Raw genomic sequence first — 22,604 nt, 5'->3', positions numbered from 1 at the left:
GATTTTTTTTCTTTGCTATGTGGTTCAGTATACCTGGCATACCCATTGTCATGGGTTGAATGGTGGCATACCAAAACATATGTCTACCCAGAAATTGTGACTGTAACCTTATTTGGAAAAAGGATCTTTACAGACATAATTAAGGTAAGGAGCTTCAGATAAGATCACATGTATTAGGGTGGATCCTAAATCTAAAAATAGTGTTCTTAGAAAAAGTAGGGGAAAGGACAATGCAGGGAAAAAGTCCATGTGAGGACTGAGGCAGAGACTGGGGTGATGTGTGTACAGGCCACCGAATGCCACAGACTGCCAGCAGCCACCAAAAACTAGGAGAGAGACGCAAAAAGGATACTCCATCAGAGCTTCCAGAAGCAACTAAATCCTACCGCCACCCTGATTTCAGATTTCTGACCTCCAGAACTGTGAGAGAATTAAGTGTCTGTTATTTTAAACCACAAACCTTGTGATAATTTGTTATGGCAGCCCTAGGAAATGAAGATACCCTCAAATCACATTTTAAATCAATGTCTATTCACTGTTTCAAAAGCTACATCATCTATTTCCCATTAAACTCCCCTGAATTGTCCCATTACTATTTGGTTATACATTATTTTATTTTTTACAAGCACTATGAACATCACCTACTTACACGCTGCATCCATTAATGATAATCTAGTTGTAGTTCTAATGTAGTTTTTGTCTACTCAGTCATAATATAAGATCCTTGAAGGCAGGAACGGTATCTTAAATGCCCTGCTTGTCATACATTTCACCTAATATAGTGCTATATATACAGTGCAAGATTTAGTAGCTTCCTATTTGCTAAAATACAGAATGACTAAAAACTTTTTTATATACGTTAAACCATCCTTATGGAATACTTTAGAATGCTAGTGGGATCCTTTAAACATCTACAACATATAAAATATAAAGATACATTTTCCTGCTCTTAAAACTGAAGTCTGGTCTTATGAAAATCCTCATTGCCTATTGTTTTAAAAGATCAACATTTACTGTCAATGACTTAAAATCTACATCAGGAATCTAACAATATTCAAGATACGGCAAGAATCATGGAATTTAGAAGGGCTATAATAGAACAAAGCACCAGCAGAAACCTCTTCTGTAGAGGATAGGCTGTGGTTACAAATAAAGAAGTTCACCATGTTACATTCGCATTATGTTTTATAGTTACTTAAGGTATAGTTGTTTAACAATTGCTTGGAAAAAAAATAAAAAGAATGGTATTAAACAACAACAACAAAAATCTAAGTATACAACATACCTGAGTTCGTAAAATTTCATTTTTTGACAACTGCATATCACCAGTCAATTCTTTCACAGTGATGCCCAGTGGCTCTAGACGTCTGCTGAAGTAATTTGTCATTTCAGCTGCCAACGCTTTCATTGGAGCAACATATACAATCTGCGCCAAAGAAACACTAGCTTGATGAATGAGCAAAAACTACAACGTCAATACACGTCACTATTTATTGTAAAATATGATTCTAGCCACTTAGGGTGAAAAATCTTAATAGTGATATATGAAAAGTACTTATCTTTGTTGCGTAAGTGTGCAGCTGTTTACAGGACAATGGAATTTGTTTATATAGCCTTATCACTTTGAAAACTGGTGCTTCAAAGCTAAGTGCATTTTCATAGCTTTCACAGGGGTAGTGGGATTTTCATAACACAAATAGGGATTGCCTAAAAGTAATGAAGTGAATCATGCAGCATTCTTTACATGACTTCATATATAATATCCTTAAAAACTTCCAGATCTCATGTAACATGTACAACTGCAAAATGATTTTAAAATTTACAATTTAAAAAGCTGTTGTCGGACTTGTAAATTTCCTACCTTAAATTCATTCTTTCTGATAACACCTTGTTGAAAATGCTGGCGAATTTCATGCAAAACTGTAAGCATTGCAATGTTGGTCTTTCCAGCTCCAGTAGGGGCACAAATCAGCATGTTCTCATTGGTGTTGTAGGCAGTCTCAAACACAATTGACTGGATTCTATTGAGTCTTCTCATTCCTTTAAAAGCCAGCTGTCCAATCTAAAAATGACATGACCCACTATAAATGATAATAACGTGAAGGTCTCATACAAAACATTAAATACAAATTTTTTGTGGTAAAAAAACAAATGACTAATTTGTTTAGTCTCTCAATGTGTCCTGTATTTAAACTAAGTGTGCGCAGTTGACAACTCACAATATTGTACAATTCTAATGCATTTGGGAATTGTAACCCACTACATTTGAAAAATATGATAATGAGACTATATCTGTATCTTTGTACACAATCCTAAGTACAAAACAATGATAATAATGTAATGAAACAAAATTAAACAGGTATCTTTTGATTTCATATGATGATAGCCTAGTTTATTTAGATTGAGGATGACTAATGAAAGTGCAAATAAGAAAATTCCTGGGGATATAAATCAATAAGAAATTCTGTTTCAATATGTTATGAATTTTTAAAGATACTTTTTTGAAAAGGCAGCCTTAATAGTAGGAATAATAGCTACAGATTATGTTTGTTCAGAACTTACACTGTGACACATGCAATTGTAAGCACTTTCATATATTTATTTATTTAATCCTCAAAACAATTCTATAGTATAGGTACCATTATTATGTCCTTTTAATAGAGAAGAAATTAAAGATGCAGAGTGGTTAATTAATTTTTCCTAAAATCTTCTATACAAAAAGTCTTTAGAGATGAAAACTACAATGTCTGAGAGTAAACAAAACATTGGATGAAATTAATGGCAGGAAACTGGAATTGCTATATTAATGCCAGAAAAAAATTGATTTAAAAGCCAAGCATATTACCAGGAATAGAGACCCAGTCATTTCATGAAGAAGATGATTAATCATTAGGGCATAACAATCCTAAATGTTTATATACCCAATAACAGATCTTCAAAGCACATGAAGCAAAAACTGATAGACATGCAAAGGGAAATAGGCAAATCTGCAATTTCAGTCAGAGATTTCAACATCCCTCTCCAAGAACTGATAAGTCAAGTAGGCATGAAAATCAGCAAGGCTACAATAGATTTGAACAGCACTATCAACCAATTTGACCTGACTGACATTTATTCATCTAACAATAATTCTCCTCAATTGTTCATGGAACATTTAACAAGATATATATATACCATATTCTGGGCCATAAAACAAGTCTCAATAAATTGAAAAGGAAGCAATACATACAAAATATATTCCCTGATCACAATGGAATTAAATTAGAAATCCTTACTAGAAATATCCTTAGAAAATATACAAATATTTGGAACTAAATAACGTTCTTCCTAAAATAACCCATGATGAAAGAAGAACTCAAAAGGGAAATTAACTATTCTTAACTGAAGAAAATGAAAACTCAACATATGAGAATTTGTGGATGTTGCTAAAGCACTATTCAAGGAAAAATATACAGCACTAGCCACCTATATGAAAAAAGAGGAAAGGTTTCAAATGAATGACTTCATCTTTCAAAATAAGATATTAGAAAAAGGAAAAATTAAAACCAAAGTAAAACAGAATAAAAGAAATAATAAAGATCAAAGTAGATATCAATGAAATGAAAACAGAAAAGCTTATTCTTTGAGATCAATAAAATTGATTAATCTCTAGCCAAACTGATAGGAAAAAAAGGGAGAAGACAGGGAATTCCCTAGCAGTCCAGTGGTTAGGACTCTACACTCTCACTGCCAAGGTCCTGGGTTCAATCCCTGGTTGGGGAACTAAGATCCCACAAGCTACGTGGTGTGGCAAAAAAAAAAAAAAAAAAAGAGAGAGAAGACACAAATTACTAATGTCAAGAATGAGAAGGATGGCATCACTACAGATGCTGCGGATATTAAAATAATATAAGGGAATATTATAAACGACTTTATGCCAATAAATTTGACCATTTAGATCAAATGGACAATTTTCTTAAAAGACACAAATTACCAAAGCTCATTCATGAAGAAATATACAACTTAAATAACTCTATATCTGTTACAGAAATTAAGGCTGAAGTTAAAATCCTTCCCACAAAGAAAACTCCAGGCCCAAACAGTTTCACTGGTAAATTCTACCTAACATTTAATGAGGAAATAATACCAATTTTTCATGGAGTTTTAGATTGTTCAGAAAAACTGCAGAGGAGAGAATACTTTTCAAATCATTCTATGAGGCAAGCTTTCCCCTAATACCAAAACCAGACAAAATAAAATTGCAGACCAATATCCCTTATGAACATAGAAAAAAATTATAAACAAAACTTTAGTATATTGAATTCTACAACATAATACTATATCATTACCAAGTGGGGATTATCACAGGAATGCAGGGTTAGTTTAACATTCAAACTCAATGTAATTCACCATAATAATACACTATAATGGAAAAACCATATGATCATCTCAATAGATGTAGAAAAATAATTTGACAAAATCCTACATCCATTCCCAACCAAAAAAAAAAAAAACAAAATGTCTCAGCAAACTAGAAATAGAAGGGAATTCCTCAAACTGCCAAAGGATATCTACAAAAACCCTACAGCTCATACTATACTTAATGGTGAAAGACTAAATGCTTTCCCTTAAAGTCAAGAACAAGATACTACACTCACCACTTAACGCCATACTATATGTTATGCTCACCACTTATCATAGTACTATAGGTTCCAGTCAGTGCAATCCAGGAAAAAAAATTATTTTTAATTTAAAAATAAAGGCATTCATTTAGGAAAGGAAGAAGAAAAACTGTCTTTATTTAGAGATGACATGATTTCCTAGGCAAAAATCTGATGGAATCTACAAAAAATCTCCTAACACTAATAAGTTAATTTAAGATGGTTGGAGGATATATGACCAGCATGTTTTTAAAATTATATTTCTGTTTACTATCAATGAAAAATCTGAAAGTAAAAAATTTTTAAAAATCAATTACAATAGCATCGAAATTATAAAAATTTTAAGAGATAGGAAACACTTATGTACTAAAAACTATGTAATTTTGCTAACAGAATGAAAAACAATCTATGAAAGATGTCAATTCTTCCCAAATTGATATATAGATTCAATGCAAATCCAATTCAGTATCTCAGCAGGCTTTTCTATAGAAATTAACAAGCTGGTTCTAAAATCCATATGGAAACACACAGGATCTACTAGAAGAGACAAAACAACTGTGAAACAAAAGAACAATGTAAGAGAGCTAAAACTCCCTGATTTCAAGGATTATTAAAAAACTAGAGAAGTCAAAACAGCATGGTATTGGCATAAAGATAAACAGATCGAAGAACAGAATAAGGAATCCACAAAGAAACCCTCACATATACGGATGGCTGATTTTTGACGAAGGCTCAAAGGCAATGCAAATGACAAAGGATAGCATTTTCAATAAATGATGCTGAATAAATGGATAGCCACACGCAGAAAATGAACTTGGATCCATACCTCCTACCATATACAAAAGTTAACTCAAAATGGATCACTGACCTAAAACGAAACTTAAAACTATAAAACGTGTTCAAGAAAATAAAAGATAAATTTTCTGTGGTCCTGAGTTAGGCCAAGATTTCTTAAACACAGCATAATCTATAAACAAACAAATTGATAAGCTGGACTTAAGCAAGACGAAAAACTTACAGTCTTCAAGATAATGTTAAGAAAATGAAAGAAGAAGCCACAGCACGGGAGAATATCTCTGTGAAGCTTACAGGTGATAAAGGACTTGCATCCAGAATATATAAAGAATTCTCCAAACACAATGATAAGAAAACAAACAATCCAATTTTTTAAATGGTCAAAAGATTTGAACAGTCACTTCACCAAAGAAAGTATGCGGATGGCAATAAACACACAAAAAAGATGCTCAACACCGTGAGTCATTAGGGAATTGAAAGTTAAAACCACAATGAGATAACACTATACACCTATTAAAATCCCTCAAAAATTTTTAAATGCCCATTGCAAGTGTTGGTGGGGATGTGGAGGAACTGGCACTTAATTTTTAAAAAGTTAAACATACACTTAACGTGATCCAGCCATACCACTTCTAGGTTTTACCCAAGAGAAAAACAAAAGTATATGTATATACAAAAACTTGTAAACAAGTGTTCATAGCAGCTTTATCTGTAATAGGCTAAGACCAGAAACAACTCATATGTCCATCAAAAGATGAATGGATAAATACAATGTAGCACATTCATACAATGGGATACTACTCAGTGATAAAAAGGAATGAATCATTGAAACATGTAAAATAAGGATGAATCTCAAAATGACTGGAATACATACTGCATGGTTACATTTATAGAGAAATCTAGAAAATACAAACTAATCTATAGTGACAGAAAGCAGATTAGTTGATGCTTGGGGGTAGGGAGGTGGGTGGAGGGAGAGATAGGAGGGCTTGCAGGGGGCACGAAACACCTTTTGAAAGTGACCATTATGTTCACTATCTTGATTGTGGTGATGGTTTCACATGTGTTTACATATGCTAACTTATCAAATTTTCACTTTAAATATATATGGTTTATTGTATGTCAAGTATACCTCAAGAATACTGTCTTTTTAAAATGAAAAATAATTTTATAGACTTATCTATTATATCCACTTATGCTTTCATTTGGACACACACACACTTTGAAGATATCAGAGTAGTATCTCTAGGGCCTAGAAACTCTTGGGCAGACCGATTAAACACCTGAAAGTACCAGCGATACTTTCTCATCGATCTCTGCTGATGACTCAGCCTGGGACTGGCAGTGCAGCACATTTTTCAGGACACGAGGCTTAGGGTCAGAGGCCCAGGTTAAAAGATTGGCTTTGTATTTGCAATGTAACTTTGAACATAATTAACACCTCTGAGTTCTATTTCCTCATCTGTAAAATAAGGTTAGTTATACTATCACCCAAGGAAATTATAAAAATAATAAAAATAGCCAACAATTACAGAGTTCTTATTATGAGCCAATCACAGGGTAAATCCTTCATATGAATATCCTAATTATTTGTAATAACCATACCAGATTATTTTACAGATGGGGAAACAGAGACTTCAAAAGACTTAAGTTCACACAGCTATAAATGGTGGAGTTAGGATTCGAAGATAGTGTAACTTCAGAATCACAGTCTTTAATTGCTAATGTTTATAAACCATATAGTATAAACCATACACAGTGTAGGTACTTGCAACTGTGTTGAAATAAATTAATAACATCTATTATCATCACTGTCATATATCATCTTTGTTTTTTATATGAAGCTTCTAAAATACTATGGTAAGTGAATGCTACAATTTCCAGTCTTCATAGACTCATGACAAAAGTCCACTATTCCTAAACTACAAATCTGATCATGTCACATTCCAGCTTGAAGATTTTCTGAGACTTCTCACTATCCATTTTAACTATACAGGGTAGGTAGCATACAAGATCTTTCAAGGCACAGAAGGTATAGCAAATAGAACCCTTCAAAATGTGAACCCTTGTTATTATCTTCCACTACTGCTATCTATACATACTATTTTCTGGACATTCTTTGTGCCTTTGCACCACCTATAATACCTTTCCCAACATTGAGAAACTCTTCATTATCATTCAAGTTCAAGTTCAAATGTAATCTCTGGTCCCCTTCAATTCCATACACAATTATTATATTTATGCATTTATACTCTGCCGTATTTCAAAAGATTTAAGGAACTCCCATTTCTCTCAGCAGCTGGACATTCACACCACCCCCTTTATATATATATTGTCATTATGGCCCTTAACCACAAACACTGAAATGATTTGTTTATATGTATATCCGGCCCACTGGATTTAAACTAAGGATTCAGTTTTACTACTCTCTGCATTACCATAGTACCTAACCAATTGCCAGGAACATAATAGACCTCTAAATAAATTTTTACTGATTGATAAATCAGTTGAATAAATGAGGGGAAAAGTCTTAAAAAATCTTAAAAAGATACACACTTCATTCACAATATCTTCCAAAGGAAGAGTAAACTGGATCTAAGCAAAATATATAGCAGTTCCAGAAAAAACCTATATTCAATCTTGAATAAGAAACATTTCTTTTGTTCTTAAAGGTTACAGTTCAATCAAGAAGTAAACTAAGGCATTAGAAGAATATACTCACAAACAAACCTATTACACATGGAGGTTTATAACATTATATTCAATTCAACAATCATTTACCGATCACTTGCATAAATATTACTATACTAAGGACTTATGTCAGTATAAATATTTCTTCTCTTAACAAAAGTAAGAGAGTGTCTAAAATGATCCTTAGAATATTTAGCTTGTGGTTTAAAGGGAAAAAAAGGTGATAAAATTATATTACGCCATTTCAGTTGTCTACAATAAAGATATGGACTAGGTGCTGAGGTATCTGAGGGGAGAGAGAGTCACTAAGAAGAATGCTCTTTCAGGTAGAAGGAACTGAGTATTACAAAAACACCTGGAACTAGTTAAAAGTTAGTAGTTGTGTGACAGAGATGGGAGGAAGGGGAAGCAGAGATAATGAAGATGGAATAGTAGGTTATGAACAGACTCTGAAGACTGGACTACCATAGAGACTCACCTACCTCTAAAGATTTTCCTGAAAGAATATAGGGTAGTGGAGGAAACTAAGGCCTAAAGAAGTTAAACAACTCACCCAAGTCCACACTGCTAATAAATTGTGGAAGAGATGAGACCTGAACTGAGTTTGTCTTAGCTCCAAACACAAATTATCACCAAATATACCATCTAAAATACTATCATACAATGATTCAGTTTGCCAATTAAGTTTCAACATTCATTTAAAAACCACTGCAAAAGACTCCTTAAATTACTGTTGCATATATACAGTCTTTACTAGCAACAGAACATGCTGTCGAGAAGATACCAAAAAAAAAGCAAACCCCTACAAAAATTTATAAATTACTTCCACAGCCCATATTCTGCCCCCTCCCCCCAAAGTTTCTTTTTGTTTTTCATTTTAAATTTAGAAAAATGGATGAAATAATTTTCAAAATAAACTTGTTGGTAAAAAAAAAAAAAGGAATGTGTACAGGCAGCAACTGTAACAGTATTAAAAAATATCACTAGAGGATTCAGTATGTTTCAAGTTATGTTTGTGAGCTACTAGAACATGAGATAATTAAGTTAAAGTTTACTGAGCATAAGGAATTTCTTTTATTGAAATAATATTCAAATTATATTCACAAATATCTTAAGAAATCAAAAGATTAAAGAGGAAGAAAAAGTGTGGCTATATCAAAACTCTATTTTACTTAAATTTAGAACTATGTAGTAATAATATTCATTGTTTCATTTATATTTCATACATACACTAATGTCTAATTAAATGGCACTAACAATCATTGCTTCCAAATATTTAATATTCTTCTAACTTAGAAGAAACACAGGTGTTCATTTTATACATGAATGAATATACAAAATTGAACTGCAATTATTTTTCTTAGTATCTTAATATTTGTTCTTAAATAGAAAACTGAGTATCATGGCTAATTTATCATAAAGGCTTTATGTTTAGCACAGAGTCATTCTAAATATGCACCATTTCCCCTTTTAATTAGTTTTAACTAAGCATTTTCAAAACATCATAATCAGTAGATGAAAATGTTACATGTTTCATCCTAAATCCACTTGTCTATGTATATTTTGGATTCATCAGACTACTAATCTTACAGAAATGACATGACTCATATATGCAATCCCATAGAAAATATATGTTTCTAATATACTTTATCAAACACTAGCTACACAGGCTGCTACCAAATGCACGCTGTATTTAAAAAAAATAATCTGGATGATACTATTTACCTGGAAGAACAAAAATGTACACTAGGGGCTTCCCAGGTGGCGCAGTGGTTAAGAATCCACCTGCCAATCCAGGGGACACGGGTTCGATCCCTGGTCCAGGAAGATCCCACATGCTACGAAGCAACTAAGCCCATGTGCCACAACTACTGAGGCTGTGCTCTAGAGCCCGCAAGCCACAACTACTGAGCCCGTGTGCCACAACTACTGAAGTCCGTGCGCCTAGAGCCCGTGCTCTGTGACAAGAGAAGCCATTGCAATGAGAAGCCGCAACAGAGAGTAGCCCCCGCTCGCCACAACTAGAGAAAGCCCGCGCGCAGCAACAAAGACCCAACACAGCCAAAAATAAATAAATAAATTTATTTTTAAAATGTACACTACACGGGGCTTCCCTGGTGGCGCAGTGGTTGAGAGTTTGCATGCCAATGCAGGGGACGCGGGTTCGAGCCCTGGTCTGGGAAGATCCCACATGCCGCGGAGCAACTAGGCCCATGAGCCACAATTACTGAGCCTGAGCGTCTGGAGGCTGTGCTCCACAACAAGAGAGGCCGTGATAGTGAGAGGCCCGCGCACCGCGATGAAGAGTGGCCCCCCACTTGCCGCAATTAGAGAAAGCCCTCGCACAGAAACGAAGACCCAACACAGCCATAAATAAAATACATTAAATTAAAAAAAAATGTACACTACACATACTGCACTAACTGTTTATAATAATCAAATGTAGGTACTTATACTGCCGGTCAGTTAAAATGCATTAACTGGGTATCTAAGATGAAGCCAGGATCATGTCATCCCTTCCAAGTTAGTATATGTATCATAAGCTTAAGTTTTAAATATTCTAACAGCAAACATCAATTTCAGCATGTATTTAGGAAAAATCATATAGATACCAAAGACATTCATTATATAATTTTCACAGTTTAAGTTTCCTCTAGCTCTAGATAGCATGTGCCTTAGGTTCAAAATTTCAGAATCAGAGATGATCACAACTCAGTACAGGCAGCCCAAGCTCTGTATGCTGGAATCCACCACTCTAATGCTTCCCACAGACCATGTTCCACACCACAAACTACTTAACAGCCATGGAAGGTAGTCTACTCACTAAGATGGAAAGATCTTGTTATGTGAAAAAAGCAAGATGCATACCCATATTATAATATGCTACTTTTCTCAAAGATGGTGGGGGTGGGGAGTAGGGAATAAGAATCTGCTGTTTGTATATATTTAACAGTTAACACTAAAATATGTTTATATTTGCTTGTAGACATTCTGGGAGAATACATAAAATCTAATACTGTGATTTTTAATAGACTGAAACAAGGATCTGGACAGACAGGGGACAAGGATAAATTACGAGACTTTTCACTATTTAAAGATTTCTAGTTTTTTAAATGTGATAATACCTATGCAAAAAGATAAAACACACACACAAAGATATACAACTGACTTCCTTAAAAAAACAGAAAAACTAAAGATGTGTCTGATTAAGTGGAGATGCCTAAATGAGCTCTCAAGTATTGCAAAAATATTTCATATTAAAAAGTTCTTCTTAGGGCTTCCCTGGTGGTGCAGTGGTTGAGAGTCCGCCTGCCAGTGCAGGGGATATGGGTTCGAGCCCTGGTCTGGGAGGATCCCACATGCCGTGGAGCAGCTGGGCCCATGTGCCATGACTGCTGAGGCTGCGCTATGGAGCCTGCGTGCCATGACTACTGGAGCCTGTGCTCCTCAACAAGAGAAGACACCACAATGAGAGGCCCGCGCACTGCAGCGAAGAGTAGCCCCTGCTCACTGCCCACTCGCAGCGGAGAAGACCCACTGCAGGCAAAAATAAATAAAAATAAAATAAATTTATAAAAAAAAAAAGTTCTTCTTATTATTCCTAGAGTTTTACCCTCAGTAGACAAAAAGGTAATTTAAAAAACCTTCAGAAGAGTAATTCAATTTAAGTCATATGTCCCTCCACTCGCTGTCCTCCTCAGCATTCTCTTTTTTGGTCTTAATAGGCCGAGTTCCTCAAAGGTTTCTCTCAATTAAAAGTTTAGGAATAGAAGAAACAGCAGGTTCTCTTCCTACATCCAATACCTGTAGCATTAGAGCTGGGACCTCACCTAGGACTCTATGGTTTCAACAAAAGTACAGACCTGTTATTAAATGCAAAGCCTAAACTACACCTGGCCATTATCTAAAATGTACCCTCCCATTCGTTCATCGTACACTGAACTCTGCCTACCAAGTGCCAAGCTGTGAGGACTTACTCCCTGTCCTCAAGAGCTAAAGACGAAGCAAGTGAATCTGGACCACCAGGAGTCTGTTACTATACCTCTGCTACCACACACCTCCACACCCTAACCTTTAAAGGAACGGAACCAGGGAAGACCTGGCACGCTACTTCACTGATGGCCAACCCCAAACTGATGATCTGTGACCAGATCAGTAGACTAATACATTATAAAAACAAAAACTAAAATGTTATCTTTAATGCTCTTAATTGTAGATAAACACATAAGATAATATATTCCTTATTATTTAAGTTGGCAGGTAAGTTGTTCACTAATCCATTTAATGATAACAGTACCAGTTAGCTACCATTTCTAATTGAGCACATACTACACAGTAGGCTTTGCTTTAAATGCTTTAAGGGGATTATTTCTCTCAACATCGAAAGAAAACCCACGAAGTAGGTCTTTTTTATTATCTTTATTTTAAAGATGGGGAAACTTGGCACGGAGAGATTAGAGAGTTTGCCCTAGGATAAATGGCCAATAAGTAGTCAAGCAAGGACTGGAACAAAAGTTCAAATTTTAAAGTCCAAGTTAAAAACTTGTAAAGCTTACTGATTTCATTATTTTACACTTTTATTCCTTATGCTGATTTTTAAACAAAGTAACTTAATTTTATAAAAATAAAAATAAATATAAAAATATAAAGTCCATGAAAATACTGAGCATACTAATAATCAAATAAATGCAAAATAAAGTCAGAGTGCTTTTTAATCTGGGTGTTTAAGATTTTTTAAAAACTGATTATTCTTGGTAATGTTTACATCTTCATATGCATCATACACATTGCTTTCAAATGATGAACATTAATAAATTTGCACATCATTTAACCTAAAAATTCCACTTCCAAAAATGTATCCAAGTTAAACTAACTGAACAAGAATGCCAGATAAATAAGCAAAAAGATGTCTGCTAAAATATCATTTATAATAAAAAAACTAATACAAGTTGAATGTCCATAAATAGGAGACTGAGATCAGTAATTCATGATGCATTCTTTATGAATTACAGTAGTTAAATAGGATGAGGAAGATATATATGCTTATAACATGCCACAGAACAGTAACATAATTAAATATAATCTGTTAATACAAAAAAATTATGGAAAGCTATACATCAAACTGTTCCATTGGATCTGGGATTATAAAGGAAGTTTTACCTTCTGTTATATAAGTTTAGATATTACTTTTTTTTATAGAACAGATTTTATAATCAGCTTCACAAAAATGCTTTACTCTTTACATAAAAAAAAATATTTATCTTAAGGAAAAACAAAAGGGGAAGACCTACTCTATGTTGTCTTCATGTATTAAAAATAATAATAATTTCTTTCTTGACAGATATAAATACCTAATGTTTTTATGTCAATATAAAGTAACTGATTCACCCTGTTTTTCATTATGTCATATAAAGAGTTCTACATCTTTACCAAACCCCAAATTTCCAATCTGTACTCCCACTTGAAAACACACTGAAATATTACTGTATTCTGTTAATTAAGAGATTAAAAAAAGAAAAAAAGAGATAAGAAAGACAGTGTATGGCCACTATTAGTTCCTCTTTACTGAACAGTTGTGTGTGTGTGTTGTTTTATTTATGTATGTATGTATGTATGTATGTATGTATGTATGTATGGCTGTGTTGGGTCTTCGTTTCTGTGCGAGGGCTTTCTCCAGTTGCGGCGAGCGGGGGCCACTCTTCATCGCGGTGCGCGGGCCTCTCACTATCGCGGCCTCTCTTGTTGCGGAGCACAGGCTCCAGATGCGCAGGCTCAGCAATTGTGGCTCACGGGCCCAGTTGCTCCGCGGCATGTGGGATCTTCCCAGACCAGGGCTTGAACCCGTGTCCCCTGCATTGGCAGGCAGACTCTCAACCACTGCGCCACCAGGGAAGCCCCCAGTTATGTGTTTTAATGTTTCATGATATTAATTCATTTTGAACCAGACAATCTGGGTAGAGGAAATTAAGTCTTAGCAACAAAAGACCTCAGGAGAGTAATCTACTATTAAGTCTTTGAAGGAAATGAGATTGTAAGATTTTGTGAAAAACAGGTAAGTTAGTTACTGTCTAAAATGAAACTGAGCCAATTTTCATTACATACAAAAAAGCAGTAAGAAATCACAATGCATAATTCAAAATCCTTTCATATTATTTAAAGGAATGCATTTACACCATTTAAAAGAGTAACCAAAAATACTCAATATGCCCTTAAGTGTCAATTCCTAAAAATTCTCTCATCCTGAAAATAGTCCATTTCACAACAACCAAATGGGACTTCTAAATATATTGTACTCCCTGATGACAAAATGATAAATAAGTAGATATTACTGGCCTTGAAGAGAAAAAAACAAGGAGAGAAAAACAAATAATAGCAACACTGCTAGATTTAATTGAGGACTTAAGGCATAATGGGTGTTAGAAAGGAGCACCAACCTCTCCTTGGAAGGGTAAGGTACGCTCCTCATTCCCAGGTTTGAGCTAAGGCTTAACTGCTGAGAAAACTGAAGAAAAAATCTCAAGAGGGAATTTTAAAAGACAAACAAGATTCTGGCTGCACAATAACAAAGTCCACTGATGAACCATCGAGATTGCACATGTGGGTTTCTACCAGCACACTCTTAACAAGTCAGCAGGTCAGATGTCCTTCTGAAACACCTTCACCAACGTGCTATGCCGAGAGTCACATTCCCAATGCACAAGAAGACAGTAAAAGACATGACTGAACCTCATTTATGAGTTTGATTTGGCTAGGTTTGGTTTGCTTGTGTTTAGACAGAACCATCAGAATAAGCGAGGGCTGGATTCACAAAACCAGTATTACAATTACATATACAAACTTCAGATGCTTAAAGCGGAAGTAAAATTAGAGATAAAGAATCTGGCATTTTCTACTAAGTTAATAAATTATTTTCATAAGGAAGATAAACTTATCCTGACATGTATATATTATAAATATCCTTCCAGGATGTCACTTTAAGTGTTAGATCTTAAAAATGTAAGACACTATTATTTAATTGGTATTATAGTCTTTTTGACCCAAATTGTGGGACCTGCCTTCTAATAAACAGCCGCACTTCTAACCATGGCAATAAAACAGAAGCAAAAGAGTCTCTGTCAAAGTCTGTTAAGTCCCACAAAGAAAATGTCGTTTTCAGTTTCTTGGCTGATATTTACAGTAATAACCGGATTCAGCTCTGACCTTAACTTGTAAATTACTTTCACTAGCTTGCTTGAAATCTTTGAAGAGGGTAAAGTATCTGGGCACTCATGTGGTCAAGCTCACAAAATGTTACAGTTGTTAAATTATAGGTAATTTCTTAATTTAAAATGTTTTTACAGTACAAATGACTTTAAACTTTCCAAAACTAATTAAATAAAGCAAGGATGTCATTTTAAATATATATCTCCTTAAACAAGAAAATTTCATATTAACAGAATCCTCATCAAATGAATTGTTTTGAAGGATAAGAGCCTATTTTTACTAGCTATTCTAACAGATTAGTTAGATTTTAAGCCAAGAATCCATTTAATATAAGATAATAATAATATAGCAAGAATGTATTATATAAGTGAAAGTATTAATGACTTATTTAGAAGTCAGTTCAATATACAAATGTGCACACACGTGTGTATTCAAATATTCCAATGCTTAATAACATACTTGGTATTGACTTCCTGAAGAACAAAAATTTATAAATGCCTATTTAAATTGGTACCGTTTAAATTTTCCAATATTTTAAAAACACAATTTAATGTCATTAACTCATTTCCATAAAAGAGATGATCTCAGAATTTTCTTTACTGGGGAAACAAGCAGTAAACTGGACTTATAAATGGCTTCCTTAAATTGAAATTTACTGCTCATTCCCCTCATGAGATCTGAAGCTCACACAGAAGGGCTCCAGGGACTTCCCTGGTGGTCCAGTGGCTAAGGCTCCAGGCTCCCAATGCAGGGGGCCTGGGTTCGATCCCTGGTCAGGGAAATAGATCCCACATGCCACAACTAAAGATCCCGCATGCCTCAACTAAAAGATCCCTCATGCGGCAATGAAGATCCCACGTGCCGCAACTAAGACCCGGCACGGCCAAATAAATAAATTAGTATTTAAAAAAAAAAAAAAAAAAAAGAGGCGTTACAAATACACTGAACCCACCACTCAAAATAGTGGGGTAAGGACCTAGTCAAAGACTGCTAGGGAGGAGCTCGGCTGAGGGTGTGCTGAGGCGGCTGATGCTTTGAGAACAGGTTCTTCATACTTGGGGTAGGGGGTATTGGTGCTTTGAAAAATGACAGATTTTTCAGGACTCAACCCTTGAGATCTTCATTTATTTGCTAACGTGGGGAACAGTAACCTGGACATTTCTTAAGTCCTCCCAGGTGATTATCAAGTACAAACAAGATTGAGAACTGTTAGCTTAACCTTCCCTACCCACACCCAACACAGTGATTAAGGTTTTCTTAGTCATCTGATTTTTTCATGATTTAACACAACCTACTCTGGAAAGAACAAAGTACATTTTACTCAGAAAAACTTCTGTTTAAACGTGTATCAAATTAGAAGGGAGAAGTTAGGTAGGGGGACCCCCTGTAAGATAAATGCTTTACTTGAACTTCTTGTGTAATATGTAAAGATTTAAAGGATAAACAAAACATTTAAAGAAAGAAATCATGAAAGATATGCAATAAAACATGATATTATGCAGACTGCTTAAGAATTCATTAAGATTTCTTTATATATTGATTTCCTCTGATACATTTAAAATTACCCAAAATTACAATTATTATTTTCATACAACTCTGAAATTTATCAAGAATGTAAGAGCTCGCTGAGAATACAAAAAGCAAGGTGACCTACCTATGTTTATTTAGTCACTCCTTGATATTTGCACCACTGGATCAAATTTAAACTTGTCCTCTCCAAAACCTCTTGTTTTCAGTGTTTATACAAGGGGATTAAGTTAAATAATGTGATATAAGGTACCTAAAGAAATGCATAGTATTAACTAAAAAAATGCAAGTTCCTTTGCTTTATCTTCATTAATTTAAAGCTGTCTTCTACGTTACCTTCCGTATTCATCTTTGAGGAATTTTAAAGTTATTTATACCAAAATAATTCCACCTATCAATTTCTCTTAACAGAAAGATCCAAAGTATGCCCTGAACTTTTTCAGGATTGCAATATCATACTGCAATTTGGGTGGCTAATCTCCCAAAATATATCACAGATAGTGCTACACATATTCTGTGTGCTGACTCATGTAATCTTTTCAGAATAAATAGTCTGATGAGGAAACAAACTTAGAGGTGCTATGTAACTTGATCCATACCACAAAATGTGCGAATGGTGAAGCTGAGAATTCAACATCAGTTCTACATGACTAACCGGATAGTAAGTTCCTCAAAGGCACGATCATAATTCTAAATCTTTTGGTACCCACCATAGCACAGTGCCTTGCATCAATCAAGAGTTCAAGAAATGACTGCTGATGACTGATAACCAATCCGTACATATTTTCAGAGACAAATAATGAAAACCTGTGAGTAGCAATACAATCATACCCAATATTTCTGTTTATTTATGATAGGCCTGTGTAACCACAATACATAGATATGTTGGAAGATATGGACTAAGTCCATTTCTAAAGCAACTTGAAATTCCCACATTACTAGCTAAATTCATCTCCTTTTCAGACTTCTGAATTCATCTGAGTTCTAAAATTATCATTCTGGGATAGCTCAATATGCCATTATGCTTTTAATGTTCTCTCTTCTAATTTCCCTCCCCATAAAATCAATAAAGTATAGGTTGTAAAGAAAGTTATTTTGTTCGATTACTACTAGCTAGAGGCAGATGCTAGTTATAACTCTCCTTAGTTTAGCAGGTATTCTTCAAGCAGCTGGTGCCCTTTTCCTAGTTAGCTGTTTGCAAGTGTTCCCAGTAGACTTTATGGTACTGCAATCCTGAAAAAGTTCAGGGCATACAGACAGAATTAATTCTTTTTTAGAAAAGAAAATATAAATAGCACTTCCCTTCAAATGAGAGACCTAGCTACTTCATATATTTGAACTACAGTGAACTTTCATAGCAACTAAACATTACTTTTTAATCATATAATTTAAATACTTGCTGAGAGTAAAAAATATATAAAAATCTCTTATTTATAGGAAAGCTTATCTAATGGAACAAATTTTTACATATTGAACATTTATTGACCCCTAAAACAGAAGACAATATATTATCAAAAGCATACTTTCACACAAAGCAGACTGAGTGCATCAAAATCCAATCCCAATTACTTTTCAGAGTAAGCTGAGAAATTTTAAAGATTTTCCTTACAGTTTCCATAGTAATACTTTAAATAATACTTGAATACATAACATAATGGCCCACCTGACAATGACCAACTTTTTATAATAAAAATACCATTTTAAAGTTTCTGTATACAAAGTAATACGGACAAGACATAATCTCCAATATTCTATACAAGGTCTACACAAAGTTTTCAACACAAAATCAGGAACTGTTCCTTTCTCTATACACCCCACATCAGCTGTGTTATGAAAAACATTGTTAAGTTCATTATCACTCTTCAGAAAAAGCCCAATCCCCCAGATCACAGCAGTCGAGAAACAACTCAAGTCTCAAGTTCTCCAAAAAATCTTCATTAACAGCTATAACCTGCACTGATCCCTCTGCCTTCTATTTAAGATTACATTAAATCCAAACTACTGATTTCATACTTAGTACATTCCACAGTATACTGTTGGTAAATACTCAACAGAGATGCCATCTTATGCCCCCAACTATGCTGCAAGCTCACTGAAGACAGGGGAAACATCTTGCTGATTTTTTACAAATACTATCTACCGATGTTTGCCACGTTTTAGGTGCATAAAAAATGTAAAGTCCTTTTTCCTTCTGCTTTGTTTGCTGATGTTAAGCAGACAAAAGAATGAGAAAATGAGTAAGAAGTTAAAAAGAAAGCTTTATCTAGAAATATGATGGTAAAACTAGAAAATTCCAAGGGCAAAGGGAAGATCTGAAAAGCATCCAGAGAGAAATCTTACCTTAAAACAAATCACAGCTAGGTTGATCGCAGACTTTGCAAAAGCAAAAATGAAAAGCAGATGATACAGTAATATCTTTAATATGCTAAGAGAAAATAACTGTGAACTTAGAATTCAATTACCAGCTAAAATATCTTTTGAGAGTAATGGTAAAATAAAGGTATTTTAGAGTAACAAAAGTTAAAAGAAACTTAATCTGCCCCCACCAGATTCCCACTTAAGAAAATTTAGGCAATGAAAAGTCACAGAACATGAAAGCACTAGATAAAATTAAAAAACAATGAGCAAAATATATAGGAAATCCAAATAACTATTGACTATAGAATAATAATAACGATAATAGTATCTGGTGTAAAAACTAAAACAAGATAGAACTAAAGTACATGACGACAACATCAAAGAAGTTAGGAAGGAAGTGAATGAAGTTTAAAAGTTTTAACAAACTTATTTTGTAATAGTTTTAGATCTGCTCAATGCTTAAAAGAGACAAAAAAAAAAAAAAAAAAAAAACAGAAGAAGAAGAGGAGGAGGAGAAGAAGAAGAAGAGAAAAGAACCAAGTTTCCAGATATCCAACTATGGACGGCATAAAGTTCTGACGGACAGCTCTGTTCTTTAGGGGCGTCTCAATCTTGGCATTATTGACATTTTGGTAACTCTTTGTTGTGAGAGGCTGTCATATGCACTGTATAATGTTTAGCAGCATCCTGGCTTTTATTTACTAGATGTCAGTAGCATCCTCCTAGATGTGACAGACAAGTGTCTCCAGACATTGCCAAACGTCTCCTGAGGAGGATGTGGGAGGTGGCAAAATGCCGAATGAGAACCGCTATTGTAGGTAAAGAATGGAAAAGGTGGGGTGGGGTCAACTCCTTTTTCCTTTCTCATTTAACTTAAAACCTTACTTGAAAGTACAGACCTTACTTTTCATAATTTAACCGTGAGAAGAAGACTTTTTCCTTCCTTTGATAGCAACTTATCTTGGAATGCATTAGCCATTAGCCTCCTTCAGAGAGAGGTGGGAAAACATACCTTTTTTTGTCTTGCTATACAGTCGTCCCTCAGTGTCTGAGAGGGTTGTTCCAGGACTCCAGCAGATAAAAAAAATATGCAGATGCTCGAGTCCCTTATATAAAATGGTGTAGTATTTACATGTAACCTGCACACAGCTCCTGTATATTTTAAGTAATCTCTAGATTACTGTAAAACCTAATGCAAGGTAAATGCTATATAAATAGTTGGTGGCAAATTCAAGTTTTACTTTCTGGAATTTTTTTTCTGACTATTTTCAATCCACAGTTGGTTGAATCCACGAATTCAGAACCCCCAGATACGAAGGCTGACTGTAATTCCCAATTTCCAGATTTGTCTGCTGCTTTTGGTTCAGAAAGAAAAATAAAATCCACAGATAAACACTGAAGATTCTGTTAAAACATAGCTTCACGTTCTATTCCATCAGCTTTATGTCCTACTTTATTCCCTTAGAGCTGAGTTTCTCCTTTTGGGGAAGATATTTTTATTATAAAAAAATAATCAGAGAGAATTGATAGCTACAGAGATCTACAGAGAGTCTCCCTCAAGTGTTTATGTGAGTACTAAACAGCACACATATATGAGAAAACTACCCAAGGTACAGGGAAAGAACCATCTGAATGAATTAGAGGAAGCAAATTCAAACCTGACCACACAGTGTCTGGAATAGTTCTTGTTCTCACCAGCCACAGCAGCAAATCTTCTAATTAACTAAGAATTAGGTAGAGTACTCAGAAGACTTTGTCTCAGCTGTGGGGCAAAATTAGCCCTGGACTAAAATGCTGTTCTGGTCCACCTAAGAAATTTTAAAAGCAAGACCAGAAATAATCAAACTGATCCAAAGTAACTTAACTATGTCCCAGGGAAAAAACTCAAGAATATTTATAAGAAAAATATCCAGTACTCAACAAGGTAAAATAACAGTCTCTGGGATTCAGTCAAAAAGGATCAAACAAACTAAAAAGCAGAAAAAAAATTATCATAAGAAATAAGAAAAACTGATTAAAATCAATCCAGAAATAACATAAATGACAGACTGTTCAAGAAACTAGAGCAAGATTCAGCAAATTATGGCCTGTGGACCAAATCTGCCTGAGGCCTGTTTTCATTTGTTTTGTTTTGTTTTGTACGGCCTATAACCTAAGAATAGTTATTATATTTTGAAAGGGTATCTTAATAAAAAAACAATAGTAAATATGGAACAGAGACCCTATATGGTCCACAAAGCCTAAAATAATTAGTCTGTTCCTTTACAGAAAAAGTTTGATGACCCCCTAAGCTCTAGAAATGATTGTGTAAGTAGAGACATAAAAGATATTAAAAGAACTCAAATGAAACTTTTAGAGATAAAACTACAATGACTGAGATGAAAAACACAATGGATGGGATTAACAGCACTTTAGACACTGCAGAAGGAAAGAATGCTAAATTTGAAGACAAGGCAGTAAAAACTACCCAAAATAAAACATAAAAAAAGAAAAATACAAAACAAAACAAAATTAAAGTTAATAGAACATCATTAAGCTGTGTGACAACTTCAGGAACCCTAACATACCTCTGGTAAGAGTTCCTGAAAGGAGGGAAGGGGGCAGACAATTTTTGAAAAAATAATGGCTGAAAATTTCCCACATTTGATGAAAACTTTTATAAACCCACAGATCCAAGATGCTTAACCAATGCCAAGCACAAAAAACAAAAACAAAAAAAACCTGAAGAAAACCACACCATGGTAGTGACAGGCAGAGAGTTTTTTCAGTTGCCAGGAGAAGTCAGATATTTGAAGCACACAAGAGATTAGAGCTAGCATTTGCTGACTTTGAAGACGGAGTGAGCCACATGCCAAAGAATGTGGGCAGCCTTTAGGAGCTAAGAATAACAGACAGCAAGGAAATGGGGACCTCAGTTCCACAACTGCAAGGATATAGATTTGGCCAACAACTCGAATGAATCTGAAAGGGAATCCTTCTCCAGAGCTTCCAGGTAAGAGTTCAGTCTAGCCAATACCATGATTTGGGCCTTGTGAAATCCTGAACAGAGAACCCAGTCAAGCCCACCCAAATTGGACCTCTAGAACTCTGAGATAATAAATGGATATTTTAATTCTCTAGTATTCTGGTAATTTCTTATACAATAACAGAAAACTAATACAAAGTCACATCATAATCAAACTGCCTAAAACCAGTGATACAAAGAAAATCTTAAAAATCAACCTGAAAGAAAAAGACATATTACATAGAGAGGAAGATTAAGAATGAGGGCATGCTTATCAGACACAATGTAAACAAGAAGACAATGCAGCTACATCTGTAAGTACTAGAAAAAAAATTGTCAACCTAGAATTCCATAACAAATGAAATATCTTTCAAGAACAAAGACAG

The 22,604-nt window shown here is 34.6% G+C and overlaps 1 protein-coding gene across 3 annotated transcripts in view; it reads right to left on the bottom strand.

Annotated features, from left to right (window-relative positions):
• The window catches only part of ASCC3 (activating signal cointegrator 1 complex subunit 3), a 335,131-nt gene that overhangs the window by 232,944 nt on the left and 79,583 nt on the right, over positions 1-22,604 (bottom strand). For all 3 annotated transcript variants that reach the window (XM_082475077.1, XM_082475079.1, XM_082475078.1), the window contains 2 exons: positions 1,862-2,062; positions 1,286-1,426 (listed from right to left, as the gene is read on the bottom strand). In XM_082475077.1, coding sequence (XP_082331203.1) covers positions 1,286-1,426; positions 1,862-2,062 — 342 coding nt within the window. The remainder of the gene's footprint in view (positions 1-1,285; positions 1,427-1,861; positions 2,063-22,604) is intronic.

Source organism: Balaenoptera physalus, assembly GCF_965194825.1.
Source record: "Balaenoptera physalus genome assembly, chromosome: 9".
Classification (NCBI taxonomy): Eukaryota; Metazoa; Chordata; class Mammalia; order Artiodactyla; family Balaenopteridae; genus Balaenoptera; species Balaenoptera physalus.
This window is presented reverse-complemented; position numbering and strand designations above follow the sequence as displayed.